Source organism: Chelonoidis abingdonii, chromosome 19 (assembly GCF_003597395.2).
Source record: "Chelonoidis abingdonii isolate Lonesome George chromosome 19, CheloAbing_2.0, whole genome shotgun sequence".
NCBI classification, from domain to species: Eukaryota; Metazoa; Chordata; order Testudines; family Testudinidae; genus Chelonoidis; species Chelonoidis abingdonii.
In genome coordinates this window covers 11,231,939-11,253,983 of record NC_133787.1, presented here as the reverse complement: position 1 = coordinate 11,253,983, position 22,045 = coordinate 11,231,939, and the positions used below count along the sequence as shown (strand labels likewise).

The 22,045-nt window shown below is 38.8% G+C and overlaps 1 protein-coding gene across 1 annotated transcript in view; it reads left to right on the top strand.

Annotated features, from left to right (window-relative positions):
- MMP2 (matrix metallopeptidase 2) overlaps nucleotides 1-14,595 on the top strand; it is a 42,567-nt gene extending 27,972 nt beyond the window's left edge. Inside the window, exons 10-13 of the mRNA XM_032773508.2 lie at nucleotides 4,719-4,855; nucleotides 7,298-7,457; nucleotides 11,247-11,356; nucleotides 13,524-14,595. Of these exons, the coding sequence (XP_032629399.1) occupies nucleotides 4,719-4,855; nucleotides 7,298-7,457; nucleotides 11,247-11,356; nucleotides 13,524-13,627 (511 nt within the window). The 3' untranslated portion in view covers nucleotides 13,628-14,595. The remainder of the gene's footprint in view (nucleotides 1-4,718; nucleotides 4,856-7,297; nucleotides 7,458-11,246; nucleotides 11,357-13,523) is intronic.
- Nucleotides 14,596-22,045: the final 7,450 nt, after the last annotated feature.

The following is a 22,045-nucleotide window of genomic DNA, read 5'->3' as shown; positions in this document are numbered from 1 at the left end:
AAACACAACAGCTCAAATTTAGGACCAGAAAGTGAACCTGGCCAAACTATCAAATGGAGCTGACCCATCCAATTTCAGTGTCTGTGAGTTGCAAAAAGTAACACAGAATAAAAGAAAAGTACACTCATTGCTCCAATAATCCAATGTTTTATTATTGCCACAAAAACAGAGAACTGTATTATACAGAAGAGTAGACTAAATAATCATAATGGCTCTTTCTGGCCATAAAATCTATGAACTCAGCCTATGTGTTTATTTACATGATACAGTATGTGTGAGGGAATATATATGTGTGCACATTCACACTCATTTGTGCGTGAGCAAATTCATTTTAGAAATTATGCTTTTTAATAATAGCTAAAAACGTAAAAACGAATCTCACTTGTTTAAAAGAAGCAGACTTCCTTGTTTGAAACTGCTCATGCAGTGCTGTAAAATATGAAATTGGCATGAATCCGAATGTTGATGGTTATATTATTGTCCTAGATGAACAGGCACAAAGGCCATTTTTCCAGCAGTACTGGAAACCACAACAGCTATGTGCTCTGCTGAAACAAAAGAGACTTGGATGCACTGAACAGAACTAAATAACCAAATTGGGCATGCTCACAAAGTATCTGGTGTGGAGCTTCCAGTCTCAGGCCATTTAATAATCATTTGTGCCAGCTGGTGTTGTATGCCCAGAAATCTCCTCCACGTTTAATTTTCAGCTGGAACACTTATGATTTTCTGCGAAATAATATTGCCTAAGCCATGTTCTTTGATCATCCTTTCAGAGAAAAAGAACAGAAGGGAGAGGCAAGCTCTTGGGGCCTGCTTCACCACTATGTAACTCCACAGTGGATTTACTCCCAATTTACATGCATGTGAGATCAGAATCAAGAGCCAAGGTTTGGGAGGTTAACTTTTGCTCTGTTACTGGTTTTCTGGTCAAGTAACAGAGAGTTGGTAACAGATGAAGGAGAGAGGAACACAGTAGAGAGACTATGAAGAAAACTCCCGCTGAAGCTGCTTTGTGGTGTTATGGGTATAAGGGGCCTCAGGAGATTTCCCTTGGGAAGGAATCTCTGCTGGCATTGGGGCACTTAGAAGCTCCTGTGCTATTCCTTTCAATCCCCCAAAAAGTAGGTGTGACCAGGGCTTCCCTACAATCTGGTGATGTGCAGCTGCCAGAAAGGTCCCTTGTGGGCTGTAAGCAGTTCCACAAGCAGTGCATGGAGGGCAAATATTGCAGAAAGCCACCTTTGGACCGTTTCATGCCTGAGCTACAAAGGGGTGGACCCCAGGACCTGAACCACTTTCTGTTTACCACACACAGGGCACACACTTCTGCTACCCTCGATGTTTGAGGGCAACCCCTAGCTCAAGCTTCCTTTTAGCTAAACACATGGCATTTCAATAATGTCAATCACCTTTAAACAAAACAACAACAACAAAGTTTAAATGCAGGGGAAAAAATCTGTGGAGTCAAATTTGTAGCATTGCACAAAAGTAACTTGATATGTTTGCAAAACCTGCCTGACTGGGGGCTAGCTCATACCACTTCTGAATTGTGGTATAAAAATTGATACTCCAATGCCATATATATCATTTTTAGGGCCTAATTTTCAGCCAGGCCCCAAGCCAGCTTCCATTTTTGCCATAATTATTTTCTGGCACAAATAGAGATCATCGCTGAAAACAGATCCTACTAAAAACAGTTTCCCAGCCTTTAAAGTCCAAGATTCCTGAAGAAATTTCCATTCAATGTCCTGGGAAAGAGAGAGAAGGTTGTCAGGTATAAATACACCATACTTCAGTTTCCTTATGTAGGGCACCTCTGCTGAGCCCAGCAACAGCCTCTTGCAGTTCCTCTCCACCTGTCTCCCCTCCTTTCTTTGTTTGGCAGCTGCTAGTGGTAGTGCAAGTCATAGCATTAGTGTAATCAGCAATTGCCTTGTTTTAATCAACTATATTATTCACATAGATCTCTTACTCTTGAAACTCACATGCAAGTATTATGAATGTGTATATACAAGGCATCAGCCATGTCAGGTCAACATTTTATAATATACAAAATCATAGGGAAATATGAAATTCAACACGCAGTTGGAATAATTTAATTGTTCCAAGAACAATATAAAGATTAAAACAAATTGTTCGAACTGACTCATACTTTATCTAACATTCAGCAAAGAGAGAGTGTGACTATTTATTTGGTTTACTTTGGAATTCATTCGCCTATATTTGTATCCTGTATTTCCCAATATTAGGGAAGAAGGCAGAAAACAACCTTGTGGTCCATTTCTGGAATTTAGAAATAACCCTGAGTCATGGGGCCTGTGACTTTTATGACTCACCCATCTTAATAATAAAAATGTCCAAAGAATCCAATTTTTATATCACATAGATGTAAGACTGAGAGAGGACTAAGGAGAAAGACTAAATGAACTCTTCAAAGCAAAGGGTTTTGTTTTTCTTTTTCCTCTCCATTCAGATGTATGTAGAATCAAGAAATGAGGGAAGGGAAATACTGAGCATATGTGCTACTCTACATAAGCAAGAGGTCCTGTATTAAAAGGCCTGCTAGCCTTTCCAATGAGGATGTAGGAAGCAATCTTATTAATTAGTTGAGCTGGGAGGAAATTGGAATTTATGTTCAGTGGGAAATTCCAGCATTTAGAAATTTGTTTTCATTCAGTTGGAACAAAAACAAAATTAGAAATTTCCTGCAAAATGAAATGTCCAGAAAATGTAAATTCAAATCCACTGAATCATTTTGTTTCACGAATGTAAAAACAGAATATATTGTGTGCATTTTATATATATGTAATATACAATGTTAAATTAATATTTAATGTAAAAGTCTAAACAAAATGTTTCAGCATTATTGAAATGAAACAAGAAAGTTCATTTCTCCTCTTTTGCCATTGAATTTTTTGCTGGAATCAACACATAACCACAAAACATATCACTTTTGACTAAACTGCATTTTCCAACAGAAAACTGTTGTGTCAAAAATATTTTGATGGGCTCCATTCAGTAGATATGGGCTTGAACCACATCTCTGCTTTCGAACCCTTCTGGGCTCTGGGAGGTTTAGAATCCTAATGTGGATTTGGATCACGGGTCCTTTTCTCTGATTAGAGCCTAAATTTAAACCAAACTTTGCAAAGGGGAGCAGAGCCACTAATATGGATCAGAATTCTGCAGCTTAGGCCCTTCTCTAAGGATAATCATTTATCAAAAGCTATATATGTAGTAGCAGATATGTGTTACATGGAGTTCCTTATATCACGTGATCAGCTTTTCTGTGAAAGAAAAGAAACATATAATAGGCAATAGGAAAAGGACCCTTTTCATGTAGTGTATCAGTAAATTTGATTCTGTGTGTGTGTGTGTGGCCTGCTATAGCTACTCTGATTATTCTTCATTAAAAATAAATATGAAATTGATGTTTATATCAGTAAAAAATAGAACACATTAAGACATCATTATCCCAGTTATTAAGATCAAATTATATCTAACAAAACTTTTGTAAAAAAAGAGGAAAAGTAACATACGTTTAGTCATTTGCTGTCTTCCTCATATCAGCTACTAGACCCTATTATCATAATTGTTTAATTTTAGAAATGAGACAAAAAACTATCGTACTTACAAATACATATTAAAATGCTCTAAATTTGTGTCCTTGCAAGCTCCTTTTATTCATAGTCAGATTTCAACTGACGAGTGGTACAGCAATCTATAAAGGCAATTTACGGCCTGATCCTGCAATTTTTAGGCAACACTGAAATCCAATTTCAGTCTTTGGGAGTTTCATGAGAAAAGGATTCCACATAGGGGTGAGAAAAACTGGCACATTTTTTTCAGCTTCTACTTTTCAGAATGATTAAAGCTGGATTTGACCTGATAATTAGTTTACTAGCTACCAGCTAAAGTATGTTGAAACAGGGCTTCAGCTAGCTTGTTGATTTTTCATCTTAAAAAATTGGCAAATTACTATAAGCTTTGTTCTGTTGGGGCTGGGGGTGGGGAGAAGCTGTTCCTTCAACAGGGGAGAAAAACAGTAGTGCCTTTGTTAATATCAAGTGCCTTCTACACAATGCACTGCCACTGAAAGATAATTACAGTTTTTAAAATCTTAAATCAAATCAGGATACTGCTTGTACATAAAATAAGCATTTCTCTAATGAACATGTTTAATGTTTAAGGTTTCTCTTACAGCCAAGCTCACTTTCCAGCTGCTTGATATATAGTTATTCAATTGAATTTTTAGTCCCTACAATAATAATTGCAAGAGCAATTCATGGGATGCAAATGTCTGCATTTGTCAAATGCTTGTCCATCTGCTCCATACACAACAGCAGGACAACTGTAATCATGTAACTGCCTTGTAAATGGTTTTATTTGTATAATTGAACCACAGAATACATTTTGCTCTGGCACAAGAAGCAACATGAACCCTTCAGCCATCAATCTACTTCACTTCATTGGGGTTCCCGCGGGCAGTAGATTATGCAACCATTTCATTAGCCTGCTGCAGGAGGATTCATTTAACCTCCCAGGCACAGTTTTGAATGTATAGCCAAGCAGTTATAAGTTTGTGCTGCTGTTGCTAGACCACGTGAGAGCATGTGCGTGTTCAGGCACATACGCCTTTGCCAGATATGATGAGAAACAGATGTGCTGATGAATCAGTTCATTGTAAAGCCTGTGCCATTTTCTGTTCTGCTCAGATTCATGTGGAGGACTGTAAACCCCCGAAATAAACCCACAGGTCCCTTGCTTGTTGCTACATTCTGGCCAGAGGTGCCAGAAAAAATCGATGCTGTCTATGAGGCCCCTCAGGAAGAGAAGACCGTGTTTTTTTCAGGTATTGGTTTGAAGTTGTAAACATAGCTTGCATAAGCGCTGCATTCAGATTCAGTCTTCTAAATGAGATGAGGATGAGGGAAATGTACCTCTGAGGGCAGCCATATCAGATCTATTATGAATGTCGGATTTCAGCTATTCCTTTCCTGGGACTAAAGGTCCAGAATCTGCAAGGTACTGAGCACCTTCCACTGCCATTAACCCACTGGGAGCTGAAAGGCTGTTAGCAACTTGAAAGAAAAACTTGGCAATATGCAAAGCTGATTCATTGTATGAGAATGCTGACATTTCACTCACACTGAATGTCACCCTTCCCTTTGTCCAGGTCACCCTCATTGTCAGCTACAGTATCAGTACAGATCACTTCTCTTTGAGAATCTTAGACTTAATTCCATTCCTTTCCATGTTCTGCTGCTGCACCTCTACTGTCTGTCAAAGACAAATTCCTGCTCTGCATTCCAGGAGTCTAACTCGGATTACTCATCAGGAAGAGAGGACGCATGTGGGCATGCTGGCTAGCTTGACGGGCGAGGATAATAATAGATACAAATCAGTATACTGTCCATTTTAAGTCAGTCATATATATGCTCCAGCGAGCCTAGCCAAACTAATATAGCTGGGAGGTTATTTTCAATGTTTGGAAAACTGAGCCAGCAAAAACTATCCTTCAGAATCCATTGCAACATGACTAAACATCTACAGCCATATAAAAAACACATGGCTAATGCTGTTGTACATTTTCTGCTCAGGGGGAAAAAGTATTGTTAATTTATTCCCCATGTTTGATTGGCTATTGGAATTAAGAAACATGGTAAAAAAAAAACTCAGCACAGTCAAAATGCTTTGATATGCCATCTCCAGTAAATATTATTGTTAGTTGTGGTGGACTTTGGAGATTTTATTTTGTTTGGTTTGGTGTAGTTTTTTGTTTTGTTTTTTGCAGGGAAATACAATTGCTATAGAAAAATTCTAAACAGGAAAGACTAGCAAACGCTAAAAGATCAGTAGGAAACTGCCTCTAGCCCAAATACCCTAAAATGCTTTGTACAGGAGCATCCACATTTTGCTTCTGAAAGGCCATGCTGGTAACTTACAGGATGGAGAAGATTATCCTGGGAAGCAGTGACTATGAAAAGATTTGGGGGTTGTGGTGGATAATCAACTGAACATGAGCTCCTAGTATACTCAGTGGACAAGATAGCTACTGCAATTCTGAGATGCATAAACAGGGGAATCTGAAGTAGAGCAGAGTCTATGAGTATCTACATGAGGAACAAATATTTAATAATAGGCTCTAGTCTAGAAAAGAAACGTATAACCCGATCCAAGTTCAAGCAAGACACATTCAGACTGAAAATAAGGAGTAAATTTTCCATGGTGAGAGTAATTAAGTATTGGAACAATCTAATCTGGGCATGGTGGATTCTCCATCACTGACCATTTTTAAATCAAGATTGGATGTTGTTCTAAAAGCTCTGCTCTATGAATTATTCTGAGTTAGTTCTGTGGCCTGTGTTATAGACTAGATGTCACAGTGATCCCTTGTGGCCCTGGAATCTGCGAATCTATGAGTTTGCCAGGAAGTTCAATGTTGCACCTTACACCTTTCTTGTGTTAGATAACTTAGTTCTGGCACCAACTCCCAGTGAAGTCATTGGAAAGCTTTCTGACATTCATAATTATTGTAATATAATTAGGGCCAATAGAAATATTCTCTCATGGCGAAAGTTTCCATGGTCACCGGTGGGTAATTTCACTGGAGTCAATGGAAATATTCACTGAATAAGATACCAAACAATGTAAAGATTGCAGAATTTGACCCTTTGATTTGTATGTATTTTGGATCATATTAGAAATCAAGGACCACAGAATCAGGGCCTTTTAAAATAGAGATATAGAGGACTACTTAATATGTGATATTCTTGTATCTAACTTGATGGATGAACAGAAATTTCTGAAATAAACAAACCACAGATACATGGAGAGGGTGGGTGTGGGTAGGATATAGGCTGTGTTTGGCCTTCAGACTACCCTGCTTTAAGACTTCATCATCCAGCCAGATTATCATTGTTAATTATTTGTACTACAATAAACCCAACTGACAGCAAGGCCTATGTATGCTCATAGTCAGAGGCACCCGCTGTCCCAGAAAGCTTACAATCTCAATAGACAAGCCAGATGACAAGTGGGAAGGGAAACAGGCAAAGAGAGGGGATGCTATATGTCCAAAGCCAAGCATCAGGTCAATGCCAGAACCAGCAACAGAACCATAATTCCTGAGCCTCAGTCCAGTGCTCTGCCTACTGGAACACACTGCTTACTAGTAATATAAGCAGGATGATAAAAGATCCTATAAAGTGTCACAAAACAGAAATAGCTTTTTTGGTTAATCCACTTTGTAACAGAGTTAACTACCATGTAACTAAGTGTTTTTCCCACTTAGGAAATGAGTACTGGGTTTATTCAGCCAGTACTTTGGAGAGAGGATATCCAAAGAAACTCACCAGTCTGGGGTTACCTCCTGAGGTACAACACGTCAATGCAGCTTTTAACTGGAGTAAAAACAAGAAGACATACATTTTTGCAGGAGACAAGTTTTGGAGGTGAGACACATTACAGTTAAGGTGGTGAGAATTAACTAAACTCACAGCTCTTGTGGTGGATCCTTGTTCTCATTTAGGCTCAGGTGTTTGCTGCAAAATGTTTTGCCAGACAAGAGCCTAAACAAATCATATCCCTTGGCAGCACAGAAACAAGGTGGTCAGGTGACAAGGCCTGGAATAAATCTCTGAGATTTTCAAAGGCACAAATCGCAGCTAGATGAAAGTCACTGGCAGTAAGCATCTAACTGCCATCTGTGCCTTTGAAAAATCTCCCCTTAAACCGCTATTCCTGAAGGCCATTGGCCAGAAATATGTGGGGGTGGGGGGACGACAATATAGGGCTAGCAAACTTTGGGATAACTGCTCTTCTTGTAGCAACAGAAATAACAAAGGGCTAACATATTTGCTCTACTTATCTAGTTGGTGTTGAGGGGAGCTGGGCAATTCCTGCTGAAATATATCTGTTAATCTTTTGCCAAACCTTAATTTGAAATTTATTTTGACCGCATCTGCAATCCTTTTCATATGTTTTCCATGTGCAGCAAGGCAAGCCGTCTTTGTAAGGATGTCCACAGATAACCCAGAAATACTAGCGTGTATATTAATGTGCCCTAAGAGTCATGCTGGAAATGTCTGTCAGAGAGTTAAAATAATATTATGCAACATAAGTAACCAAAGGCAGAATTCAAATGTCATATTCTTATTTTTATTATTTGTCACGTATTATGATAGGGCTCAGAGGTTCTAACGAAGATGGGATCCTGTTGTGCCAGGCATAGTAGTTACATATAGTAAATGACAGTTCCTGCACCAAAGAGCTTATACTTTAAATAGACAAGACAGACAAAGACTGGGCGAAAATAAGGATTATCCCCATTTTACAGAAAGGGAATTGAAGCACAGAGATTGAAAGACTTGACTAAAGTCATATAGGAAGTCTGTGGCAGATCTGGGGACTGAAACCAGTTTCCTGAAAATTATTCTTCCTTCCCAAATAATCAAAGTAATACTCGAAGAGTTGGACAGCAGGAAGTTTTGGCTAACTTTGTGCTAGAAGGAAAGGACAGCTCCTTCACATCCATCCTTGTCTAGAAAGTCTAACTGAGTCCTGTGCTAGAAGGAAATGTCTTTAACCACAGGTCTATGAGTGTGATTGAAAGGTTAGTATCAAATATCTTAAGTTGTATCTGAAGAAAAATGTACTCATTTTATTTTATTTCATGGAGTTGCATGAGTATAACTGTCAGCAGGTTTTGGCACAAAAATAGGTTCTTAAAATTAGTCACCTGTCTGAGTGCTTCGCTGAACTGCGGTGACTTACCTAAGGAATACACATGAAGAAAGTAGTAGAACTGGGAGCGGAATCCTGACATCCTTGCTCCTGCTTTAATCACCAGACAGACCTTCTTCGCACATAGAATTAGGGCAGGGTTTGGTTTTAAGAACATACACTTTAAATTCCAGGTAGAAATAAGAGCCATTCATTAATTGACAATATAGAAACAAGGAAAAACCAAGAAGCTCCTACTACAGATGTAATATGTTCCCAAGGTTTCAAGTATTCTTTCAGTGAAATGTAAGCTATGTCGCATATCAAAGATACATCTAGAATGCATGAATCCGTTTTATATGAACAATAATTTCATGTTGTGAACAGAGTAGATGGAGTGTCTTTTTTATATCCTAGTGGCTATGAATTCCTATAAGTACATAAAATATCCTTTCACAAAGGTTACCATTTGAAAGACAAGTATGATTAATTACCTTTGAGAACAGCACTCTTCTTTTCCCCATTATCTGAAAATACAGGCATTGATCTTAAAAAGCAAGATTGCTTATCACTCACTTTGAAAATATTAACTATGCAGCTGATCATGTTTAACGTTTTCAAGTATTTATAATATAGCCATTTGTAATACTGGAAATTACAGTCCAGAAGTTAGCAAAGCTGCTAGTTTCCTCCTTAACACTCACTGTTTTGATTAACTGTACCTTTGGGTCTCCAAGAAATTTATCACTCTGATCTCAGACACTATTTCTATCAAAGCCCCTTATCAGTTGCATTCACTGTAGAATGTATAATTTATTGTTAAGCAACTTAACAGCTTAACTGATTTATATCTGCATAAAGAAGATAGCAAGCAATCAAAAAACATTTGGGAAAAGGCAACTGTGTTTAACATAGACATTATAACTATTTAATATGCAGCTGTTTTATTTTATACAAGTACTCTGCCAGACAGAATCAAAATAACTACTTTGCAAAGTTGTTTTCATGTCATTATCACAAGCTTTAAACAGAGGTATAAGAATGAAGCCTACTGCCTCCCTTTCAGTATCTTCGTAACAGGATTGGAGAGCCAGGGAGATTTATTGGGCTGGTGGTGAAGGCAGTTGGTTTATAAATTCCACAGCTAAACTTTTAAAACTTCACTGCAGGATGGTTTAGCCCCCAAAGTAGGTTTTGCTTAACTAGTAATAGGAAAAAAAGTCATGATTTTAAATCTCTTTTTGAATGTATGGGCTTAATTTTGATCTAAATTATGTCAGTATAAATCAGGAGTAATTCAGTCGAAATCAAGAGAGTTTTATGTGTGTAAAACTAGTAAGGGAGAGGAGAATCAGGCTCTGTATAGAGCAAGAATATAAACACTTCTGTACGGTATTTGTGTGTAGGAAGTGAAGATGATCATAAAGAGATCAGTCCACTACCACAGGTTAAACTGAGGCTCACTGACGCAGTCCTGTACTAGGGGCATAGGCACATCAATTGCTACCATCCCTTGGTAAATTCTGCAGACTCTCCTCTCCCCTCCTTCCGGGAATCAGTCGCAGTCCCTAGGTCCACGTGAGGTAGAGAGCCAGGCCATAGACCCCCTGCCCCCTTGGGAATATCCTGCATCCCGAGCGTCACAGAATGGGATTAGTCCCTATGCTCCTATGTGCATAGGGACATCACTTGTGAATTAACTGTATGTGGACTATGAAAACAGGGGAAAGGCTTCTTATATCTTTCCTCTCCCTGTGCACAGGCTAATCTAGAGTGAAGTGCCCAAAGTGAACAAAGCATCAGATCCTCAACTGGTAGAAATCGGCAAAGCTCCAGTCACCTCAAAAGGATGTTGGAAAGTAGATATAAATTCAGTGGAGCTAAACTGATTTATACTAGTTGAGGATTTGGCCCGAAAAGTATAACAAATGAAAGTAATTGGATTGGTTTAAATTCTTGGGTTTTCCAAGCTAAGGTATTACTGGTAGTAACACCAGATTAGCTCTTGTAACCATTATTTTTATCATTACTGGTAGGGCTGTGTGAAAATGGTGGAGATTTGTGGTTAAATTTCATGCAAAACTATTTGTAATTTCATTCTGGGTAATTTCTATAGCTTTGAATGGAATCTTCACAAACCGGCTGTTATACAGCAAAATGTGCCATTTTGAAAAGTTGGTTGCAGAGCAAAAGTTGATCTTCACTGGAATTATGTTTTGAAGTTTTAAATATGAATTTTGGGAAATTGATGGCATTACTCAGAAAAGACTATCTGGGTGAAAGTGAGGTCCATTTTCAGTTCAGAACTGATTGCATTTTCAAACGGAAAAGCTGCAAAAATTCACAGGATTTTCACAAAATTGGATCAGTTTAATGAAAATGAAACAGTGTGAAAACACGATTATTGAATTTCACATGTAAATGTTTTGTACAGCCAAAGTTACTGGTGACTTCCTGAAAGGTAGCAGCAAATGTTACAATTAAATAAAGACGTGATTATGGGGTGTTATCTTCTGCAGGTACAATGAAGTAAAGAAGAAAATGGACCCTGGGTTCCCTAAATTAATTGCTGATGCTTGGAATGGAGTTCCAGATAACCTAGATGCTGTGCTGGATCTCAGCGGAAGTGGTGAGCAGTCTGGCATAAGTTATTATAGCACTTCCTTTCAAGTGTGTATTGCCCTTGTCTACTTCTGGACCTCCTGGAGACATTCATTTCTAGTGGTTAATGAACATGCAGCCAATCAATCATTCTGCTTGGAATGCTGCCAGCTGAAATAAATTTTTCAGTTAAATATCCCATTGCCCTCAATTTACTCTTAAAGAAAAATATTTAGGAATTATTACGGTTCCTGAACGTTTCTGGTTCCTGTAAAAAACAACCATCCTTTCAAATCAGTACCACTTTCATGCAGTACTTGTATTTAAAAAATCTGCTACCATTGATATTGAAAGTATTTAAGCTCTCCTGACACCAGTCCTTTGGAAAGGAAGTCTCAGAAACAGATTTAGTAGCAAAGGAATCCTTTGATTTAGTTCTCATTTTCCCTTTTTAGAAATGAGCAAACCAAATTAGATAACACAGTTCCTCCCCATTCCAAAACCCTGTTTAAAACAGCCCATTAGAGAACTGGTTGGAGTAGAGATGGGTTTGAGCCATATTGTGAAATATGGAATCCTGAAGGGAGTCAGAAGCCAAGTTTTGCCAACTGGAACATCTCTACTTTGGAGGAGTTTTCTCCACTTTGTTTCCATCATGGATCAGAAGTGGAAGTAATAATATACCTCAGGAAAGGGTCTTCTTCCAGAATACTTGACCAGAATCAGAATGCCAAAATGCTCATGGGGAAAGAGACTTCTCATGAGAAAGTCGAGGCAATGTTAGATTTTGTCTAAACACCTGAAATTTTGAATTGAATAACAATTCTGAATTGTTGAACACTTACCCAACACTTACCTCATTGTCGATATAATTTGTATACTGGGTCATCATTCTGTCTTTATGTTTTATATGCCAGGTCTTGTGCATGGGTAGCTTGAAGGCCATAGTTTTTTCTGTCACTATCCTCTAGGACAGTGTTTCCCAAATTTGGGATGCTGCTTGTGTAGGGAAAGCCCCTGGAGGGCAGAGCTGGTTTGTTTACCTGCCTCGTCCACAGGTCCAGCCAATTATGGCTCCCACTGGCTGTGGTTCACTGCTCCAGGCCAATGGGAGCTGCTGGAAGTGGCACGGGCCGAGGGATGTACTGGCCATCACTTCCAGCGGCTCCCATTGGCTTGGAGCAGTGAACCGAGGCCAGTGGCAGCTGCGATTGGCTGGACCTGCGGACGTGGCACATAAACAAACTGACCTGGCCCGCTGCGGCTCTCTTTACACAAGCAGCGTCCCAAGTTTGGGAAACACTGCTTTAGGAGGTTACAAACCTGTTCTATATGTGGAGGAATATAAGAGAAGGATCAGTCACACATGGAATATAAATGTGTATGACACAGTCCTTAAGGTTTGGAGTGGATGTCTGGGTCAAATCCCTCTGATTTGCACCATTCTGGTGGTGTGAAGCCTGAAAACCAGATGGCTGCCTTCCTGTGGTGGCATCTTCTAGTACTGGATAGGGTTAGCATAAGATCCTGCCTCATGGCCTCTGACATAAGAACTGGTCCAAGAGGAAAGGGCGTGACCAGGAGATTTCCCCACATGGCTTTTTGGAATCATGGGTGGCCAGTTAGAGCATGTTCCAGCACTGTTCTAATTCTCCCAGGATCTGAATCAGACCATGGTAAGCTTCAGGACTGGGGGGATATATACTGGTAGCTTGGAGTCATCTTTGCTTCTTTCATCTCTGAATGTAGCTCAGCTGCAGCTAAGGACCTAGTCCATGGTTTTCAGAAGTGGCCTGCCATTTTTGCACTGACAACTTTCCAGGCACAAGTGTTTGTGGGATGTCATGGAGGTGCCTACCTGATTGCACCTTCATACCACGGAGCTAAATTTTTAAATGACATTAATTGTGCCAGCAAATATTTGTGCGCATAAAACTTAGGCTCACAAAATGGGCTTCATTCAAAATCAGTCCTCCCTTGATATCCCTTGGATTTCATATATATATGTATAAAGTTATTAATACAAATGTCATTTTAAAAACCCTGTTAAAAATAAAACACAGTTTCTTCTAAATATCATTAGAAAAAATTCTTCTATTCCTATAGGTTTAGCTAAAATAATAAAGAAACAAACAAAAACTATAATCAAGAATTATGTTTTCCATAATATTTATCTTTTTTTTTATTCTTCACAGGGTACAGCTATTTTTTCAAGGACTGGTATTATCTAAAACTGGAAGCCACTAGCTTGAAGATCGTTAAAGTTGGCAATGTAAAATCCGATTGGCTGGGTTGCTGAACTGTATAAAATATTAATAACCAAATACTTACTCTTTGTTATATGCCTTTTCTGTAATTAGAGATAGATCTGAATGCTAATTAATGGACCAGTCTGGTACTGGTACCAAAACACTAAGTACCAGTACTGTACACTTTCTTTCATCAGATAATTTAAGAGTGTGCACTTCCTAAATATACAAAAAATGTTTATCCCAAAAATTTGGTACAACTTTCCAGTTTTCATGATAGTCATAGTGATGCTAGTAGCAGAATATCCAACACCTTTTATTCCCCTGGTGCCTGAATCAAAATCCAGTGAAGTCAATAGAAACTGACTTCTTTGGACTTTGGTTATGTCCCCTGTGGGGTACCAGTCCCAAAAAGGCCCAAATGAGATGTACCAGCAGTGCACTTTGATTATTTTTTTTAATACAACTCTGAATATAGATGGACTTGCCTCAACGCTTGTCACCTTCTTGCAGGTTTTGGTCATCGTTTCCATTTATTTACATAGTCATACAGAAAGATTGTCAAAGGCACAGGTTGCCTCAGGATTTGATTTGTGTTGATGCATGATGGAATCATGGCAAGAAACTGTATTAAAAGTATTGTTTTAAAGTACTTTTTATTTTAATATCTTAGTTAAAATTTAGCAATTTGTTTCATGCACTTTGTTACTACTATCACTTGTTTATATGGACAGAATGACTCAGATTTTTGAGGTCAATGCATTATACATAAAAAGCCAAGTACTAATGTTTAACTTGTTTTATTTTGTTTTGGGTTTTTTTGTTCTCTATAACATTGGGGGGCATGTTTGTTTATTTGTTTACCTGCTTACTTATACATTGGGAGATGGAAAATTTTCAATTTACTACCTGATGGAATGTTTTTATTCATTAAAAAAAAAAAAGAAAAAAGAAAATCTCACACACGAAATGCCAATGATGCAAATAAAACCAAATGATGCTGTCAGTGATTCTCATAGACATGCTTCATTGAATTGTTTGAATTTACAAAGCATTTTGGTAGCATGTTAAATTGAGTGTTTGTCAAAGGAAAGACCATATTAACCCACAACAGAAATGCATATTGGAAGTGTTTAGGAACTCAGGTTCAAATTCTCAGTTGTTGACTTCAGTAGAGCTGCACCAATTTACACCAATCGGAATATTTCATAGAATCATAGGGTCAGAAAGGACTGCAAGTCATCTAGTCTAACCCGCTGCCGAGAAGCAGGATTTGTCGTGTCTAAACTATCCAAGATAGATGGCTATTCAGCCTCTTTTTAATAACCTCCAGTGAAGAAGCTTCTACAACCTCCCTAGGCAGTCTGTTCCATTTTCCTACTGTTTTTACAGTTAGGAAGTTTTTCCTGAGATTTGATCTAAATCTGCTATGCTGTGGTTTGAACCCATTGCCTCTTGTCCTGCCCTCTGTGGCAAAAGAGAACAATTTATTTCCATCCTTTTTTATGGCAGCCTTTCAGGTATCTGAAGACCTCTCTCATATCCCCCTTAATCTTCTCTTTTCCAAACTAAATATATCCAGTTCTTTAAGCCGTTGCTCATATGTTTGAATTCCATCCCCTTAATCATCTTTGTCTCTTGTCTCTGGATCCTTTTCAATTTCTCTACATCCTTTCTATACATTGGTGAGCAGAACTGGACACAGTACTCCAGCTGAGGCCTAACCAGCACCCAGCAGAGCGGTTCTATCATCTCCTATGACTTGTATGCTATGCCTCTGGTGATGCAACCTAAAATTGCATTTGCTTTTTTTTGCAACAGCATCTCATTGCTGACTCATGTTGAGGTTGCCATGTCAGTTTTCCCCATTCTGTATTTGTGCATTTGGTTTTTCTTCCCTAAGTGTAGCACCTTACATTTGGCCCACAACTGCAGAAGAGAGCACTGTACTTCTACATTTAGCTTCCATGTTTTTTCCACTGAACTAGCCTTTCCAGACAGTGTCATTTGTCCATCAGCCATGTCTTTCTTCCTTCAATAGCCTCCTATCACCTTGTCTCTTATTGCCATTGGTCTACAACCTACTTCTCTGGTTAAAAATGTAAGCAGCCAATGGCTGATGATGTAATTCTGGTGTCTGTCAGGAAACGATTGAATAAGATTGGGTATGGCACCTGAACAAGAGACAAAACACATCGCTACTACAATAGATGGCCTGGCTGATCCCAAAGAGTTCTCCATTCACTCCTGAGTCTCGATTCCAGGCCTTCTTCACAGATATAGAAAGACACAATTGAATAGCGATGCAAAGTCCCAAATCTGAAAAGCAATGCTAGTTGGCCACCAAGAATGAGTAGTGTTTAGTGATTTAAGGTGATTTTAATTCAAATGGACAAACCCCACGTACTGTTAAAAGAGAACACTGAGAATATACAAAAAAGCACAGAGACCAGTTGTTAACATGCGGTCGTCTTTATCCCAAATTTATCACACACATCTAATTATCTACTGTTGATTGATATAATGTGATTTTAAAAAATCTCACAACAGGAAACAACATGCAAAAACACATCTTTTCCCAATAATTTGGGGATGTAAAATTGAACTGAAAATAGAATTAGCACTGCCTGTTGGGGAACAAATACTGGCTAATGTGCAGAAAGTGGTTTAGCAACTTCTCAGACTTTTTGGAGGGCCCAGAACAGAGCTCTTATGGTATGTGCACGCATCTAGTGTATAAATCCATGGTCACAAACAGGACACAAACTACCAAGCTAACTCTCGCCCCTTTGGCATTGGGGCTCAAAAACAGGCATTCATCCAAAGCCACAGGCCTCTACAATTTGAGTAAAGGTAAAATCTCTGCTAGCTGCAGTATATCCTCTGTAGGCCAGTCACTTGAGGTCTGACATTGTATCCAGAAGGAAGTGATTATACACAGAGTTAGGCAGAAGATTTTAATCTGATAGATTTGAGGTTCCAGGAGGTTTTCTTGTAGTGTTTTGCAGGTTTTTAAAAAATTGGGTGCAACCATTTTGTATTGCAAAGTAATGATTCCAAAAGGAACTTTAGGGGGTCATGGCGGATAACCAGCTGAACATAAATCCCCAACACAATGTAGCGACTAAGAGATTGTGATTTTTGGATTATAAACAAGAGAATATTGAATTGTATAGTAATTGCATAGAGCATTAGTGGAACCTTTACTGGAATACTGTGTCCTGTTCTTGTGTCCACACTTGAAAAAGAATGTTGAAAAATTAACAAGCGTTCAGAAAACGACTACAAAAATGACCTGAAATCTGGGACACAAGTCTTACAGTCAAAAAGCAAAGAAATGACTTGATCACAGTCTGTAAGTATTTACATGGGAAGATTTTGGATAGCAGAGGGACCTGTAATCTAGCAAAGACATAACAAGATCTAATGGCTTGCAGATGAAACTAGACAAATTAAGATTAGAAATAAGGTGCAAATTTTTAACTGAAGGGTAATGAACCACTGGAAAAAACAAACCTAGGAATGTAGTGGATTGTCCATCTCTTGAAGTCTTTAAACAAAATGGAATGACTTTAATTAAGAAATGATCTAGCTCAATTAGAGTTTATGGCTTGTGTGATGCAGGTGGTCAGAAGAAATTATCATAATGGTACCTTCTGGCCTTAAAATCTATGAAAGTTGGTGTCAATGCTTTTTTTCTGCACCCATAGAGGAAAAAATATAAATGGTATGATTATTTAACAAGAATAAGAAATCTGGTAGCACACTATGGACTACAATATTTTCTTTCTTCAGTTAAGATGGGAGCAATCATTTATCTAATTAACTCTTAGTATAGGTAGAACTCCAAGAGCTGGGATTTTTAAAAACCATATGAAACCGAAATGTTGCTTAGCCTAAAGAATGTCTAATTTGGTCACAGTCAATCCATTTAAGTATGTTTAAACTGAAAAACAGAAGGATCTGACTTAGAAATAGAGTAAGAAATATAAGAAATAAGCATATAAATCTGGACAATCGTCAAATTGTTGACAGCTAGTATTTGACAATACCAGTCTGCTCTAATACAATGGTTCTCAACCAGGGGTCCAGGGCCCACTGGGAGTGCCACGAGCAGGTTTCAGGGGGTCCGCCAAGTTGGGCTAGCATTACACTTGCTGGGTCCCAGGACAGAGAGCTGAAACCCCACCGCATGGGGCTGAAGCCAAAGTCTGAGCAACTTAGCTTCGCAGGGTTGACTCTGGCATGGGGCCCCGGACAGTTGCCCTGTTTCCTACCCCCTAACACTAGCCCTGGCTTTTATATGCAGAAAAACAGTTGTCACACAGACGGACCATGGAATTTTTATAGCAAGTTGTGGGGAGGGGGGGTCAGAAAGGAAAAGGTTGAGAACCTCTGCTCTCATAGACTCTGGTACTTGTTGCAATAAAATTAGGGTTGTGATTAAAGGGCATTTGTTGACGAGAATAGCCAAAGAAACGAATGGCATTGTACAGTGTTTTTGTTTAAGAGGGATGAACAAAAAGTCTTTCTTAATAGAGATGCTTTAGACCAATTGTAGTATTGTTCCTATTAGTATACCTGTATCTCGACTTTTAAAAAAAATCACAATTAAAAAACAATTTCTAATTATAAGAACAAATCTCCAGGGAATTGATATCTGCCTGTATAATTTTCTGCTTTTAGAAATACTGATCTATTCATGTGAGAATGGTTTGAAAATCAGATGTCTTGTTTGTTTATTTCAGTGTCATGAGTGCATGCAGCTTCCCAGATTAGCCTCTCACTTCCTGTGTAGAAGTCATCTATTAATTAGGCTCTTCCTATTAAAACAAAACAAATCAAAACAAAACAGGTCCACCTTGGATCACCATTTCTTGCCCTGCAATTCTCTCAAATACCATTTTGAATCTTTGTGACCTGTTAATATGGGCTGATAAAGTCAACATGTTGGATAATTAACACAGTTCAAGGAGCAATCTAGACTAATTTTGCATACATTGTTCCATGTCTGAGGACTCCATATTTTCTAAATAAGCCATATGCACAATGAATATATGAGAGATTTTATTGAGAATGGCTTACAGCGAATAAAACAAAGTGAAAGCAAGGTTATGTTGCAGATGAAATTAGAGCAGATGGAGTGGCAAAGAATATATCAGGCTATATTGCAGATGGAGTGGCAAAGAATATATTCAAAGAGATACTCAATGACAGGCTGCCATAAATGAATGTTAGTTTGAGCCATCAGAATAAAGCCTGTTCTACTGAAAAACCTGCTAAAACATTTTGAAGAATTAAAATGGAGATGCAGACTGAAATTCACATATATACAGCACAGTACCGACTTGGTTACAAGCGCTGGTGGGCAAGCCACAAAAGACATGGAAGATTGGTGTGGTTTGGTTCAGATAATCACCCGTGAATAGATCTAGGCATTCAACTGGATCTAAATTTAGTCCAAACTAAACATCTGATTTGTATAATCCAAAGTTAAATAGAGCATTAAAATTGAATTAGTGCAGCAGTAGGATATGGAATACTTTGTTACATTGCTAAACTCTTTGCTAGCACGCACTCCATATGCACAAAGCTGTAAAATGCAATGGTTGAGAGATTTCTGAAACACAACTCAAAAGAAAGTTTATATTGCAAATCTCTATCCTCCAGCTTTTAAACTCTGCTGACATTTCCTGTACCTAAGTAACTGAAAGGGACAGGAAGCTGAATAGTGAGCAAATGAGGGAGAAGGTTTTCAAGCATGGATGCCTAAACTACCCTGACTTTGGCCAGTCAAATCACATGTCTTGTGAATGCCCATTTTAAATGCTCAGCTACAGAATTTGACCAGCGTGTACAGGTGCCCATTTCAATACTGGGTCCACAGTGAAAAATGAAATAAAGTTAAAAGTTTCCATGCTCCATTGATTCTCTCTTATTATAACTTTCCAGGATATCAACTTCAGTGACAAGCTGTAACTTGAGGATGCACCATTATTATTTTCATCCCTATTACCTACTTAACCAGAGTATCTAGAAGAAATCTCCACATACAGAAAATCTTATAAATCCTGAGGAGGAATTCGGGTCTTCCTGTGAGTTCTCCAAAAGCTAAGCTTTCATTATAAAATTAAAAAAAAACACTTTCTGATTTCAAAGACAATGTTGACTAGTTGTGTCTCCTTAAGAGACAGAATAAAACAATTGTAGTAAAAGAAATTATTTCTTTCAGATACCACAGTGATGAGCATGGTATAAACCTCTTCAAAATAGAATATCTCAATTAACCATAAAGTCCAACTGTGGTCACTTAAATACCATCATTGTTAATCACTTCACTGTTGATTGTCCAGCACACCATAAATACCAACTTAAAATTCATCTAGTATGGCTAGGAGCACAGTATCTTGATGGTCTATGTTCTTGCATAAGGACTAGAAAGAAGTTTTTAAATGTTCTGAATATGCAAACAGGCAAATAAACTTTCGGCTATACTGATGATCAAGGTGATGGTTATTAACCTTAAAATTATGGTGAAAGTGGTATTTAGAGTGATGTCAGCTAAAAAAGTTGTGGACTCCTGAGGTTCACTTTGTGGCATCCTACATGACGTTACTTGATTTTGTGGGTTTCCAATAAAACCTCTTTTTAGACCAGAAAAAGCCACTCTTCACATTTTTGTTGAATGATTTATATTTAATTATACGGATACCTGGTATTGACATTTCATGCAAAGCATTTTTGATCTTGTATTTCTGAAATAGCTAACAGATCTCTAACGGACTCTAACTGTGACCAATTTGGAAGTGGAATCAGTCATACTGTCACAGCACCGACGCAATCAAGGTCTGAACTCCATAGTATCTTGTTTTCTTATGGGACAGAAATTTGTTGACTCAGACAAAGGATCCTAGTCTAATTTACCAACAGTAGATATATATATTTTAACAGAATTGTTACACGTGAAAAGCAAAGGGCATCTTCTATCAGTCACACATATAGCAGGCCTTTTCCAGAACTCCCCAGAACTTCTATTTTCAAACTCTCACCTACAGTGTTGTGCTCTCAGACCCAGTGAGATTTATTCTCCTCTCACTGGGGTTTCACACCAATGCAACTCCATTGACTTAAATGGAGTTACTCCTGATTTACAGCAGTGTAAAAGCTAGATAAGGTCCTGTGGGTTTAAATAACTCCACAAGCACATTAAGGGTATGTCTTCAGTACGTGTTAACTGTGCAACATCTACACCCAGGTTATTACCCTCTCATTACGCTAACTAAGGTTAGTGCAGTCCTACTGTGAAATAACACTAGATCTCCTGTGTCCACACTGGTGCACTGTTCTCACTCATGTGAGACACTTAAGACTTGGGGTTGAGAGTGCATCCCATGGTTCTTTGTGCTGCAGTAAGATGAGCTTCTCTATAAATTCTTTCCCAGTGAAGTGTGAGAAAACTTGTCTGCCTAAACTTGTCTGCCTTTTCTGGGCTCAAGGAAGGCAGTGGAGGACCAATGGCACTCAAGTGGAACTAGTCTGTGTCCCCACTCCCAGAATAGTTGAATTAGCAGCCAGTGAGTTGTGCTCACTCGAGCGTTAGCATGTACCCCCTCTTGGGTCAGGCAACTCAAGTCAAAAGCATCGCCATGCTTGAGTTAAGAATTTCTCTATGTTGACAGGACTCAAGTGAGGAGCAACACTCGAGTTAACTCCACAGTAAAGACAAACCCTAAACCTTTTGTTAAGAGTTTGGGACTGGGCTGTCACTCAAAAGCACTCCTCCCCTGAGAAGCTGAGTCTGAACTACCCCTTTCCCGCTGTTACTCCAGCCAGTGGCAATCTACATGTTGCAGCAACAATGACTGGCCTAGCATAGAGAGAGCACTAGGCAGCCACTGGAGTCTCAATCCCTGTTGTCTAACACTGCTCAGAGCAAGTCTAGGTTCAATGCCAGTGCCTTATCTCCATTAACATTCTTCTTAGCTACCACTGCTGGAGCAGCACCAGCAGTATCAATGGTGGGAAATATTAGGGGGAAATGGTGAATATAGACAAGACCATATAGTGCTTTTCCTGCACAGGTCTTAAGACCCTCTACAAAAATAAGTAACCATTATTGTCACCCTTTCACACAAGGAACATAAAGCCCGTGAATTTAAGTGACATCTTCAAGACCACAGAGTGAGGAAATGGCAGAGCCAGGAGGAGACCTCCAGCTCTCCCAGGCAGGTGTCTTAACTGCTTCACCACATTCTCTCCCTTCTTTTATAACGTTGGGATAAATTCAAGTCCACTTAGGTCATTGTGCTATAAACCAAACTACAGGGATCTCCGCAACCGTGGAGGTCGAACTAGGTACTCCTTTTCCAAAGCTTAACCCTTGATCTGAAGGAGAATTTCCACTAGTTGTTAGCAGTACAGGGTCTTTGACACACAGTGGGGCAGTTCCACTTCTATCCAGCCAAGGG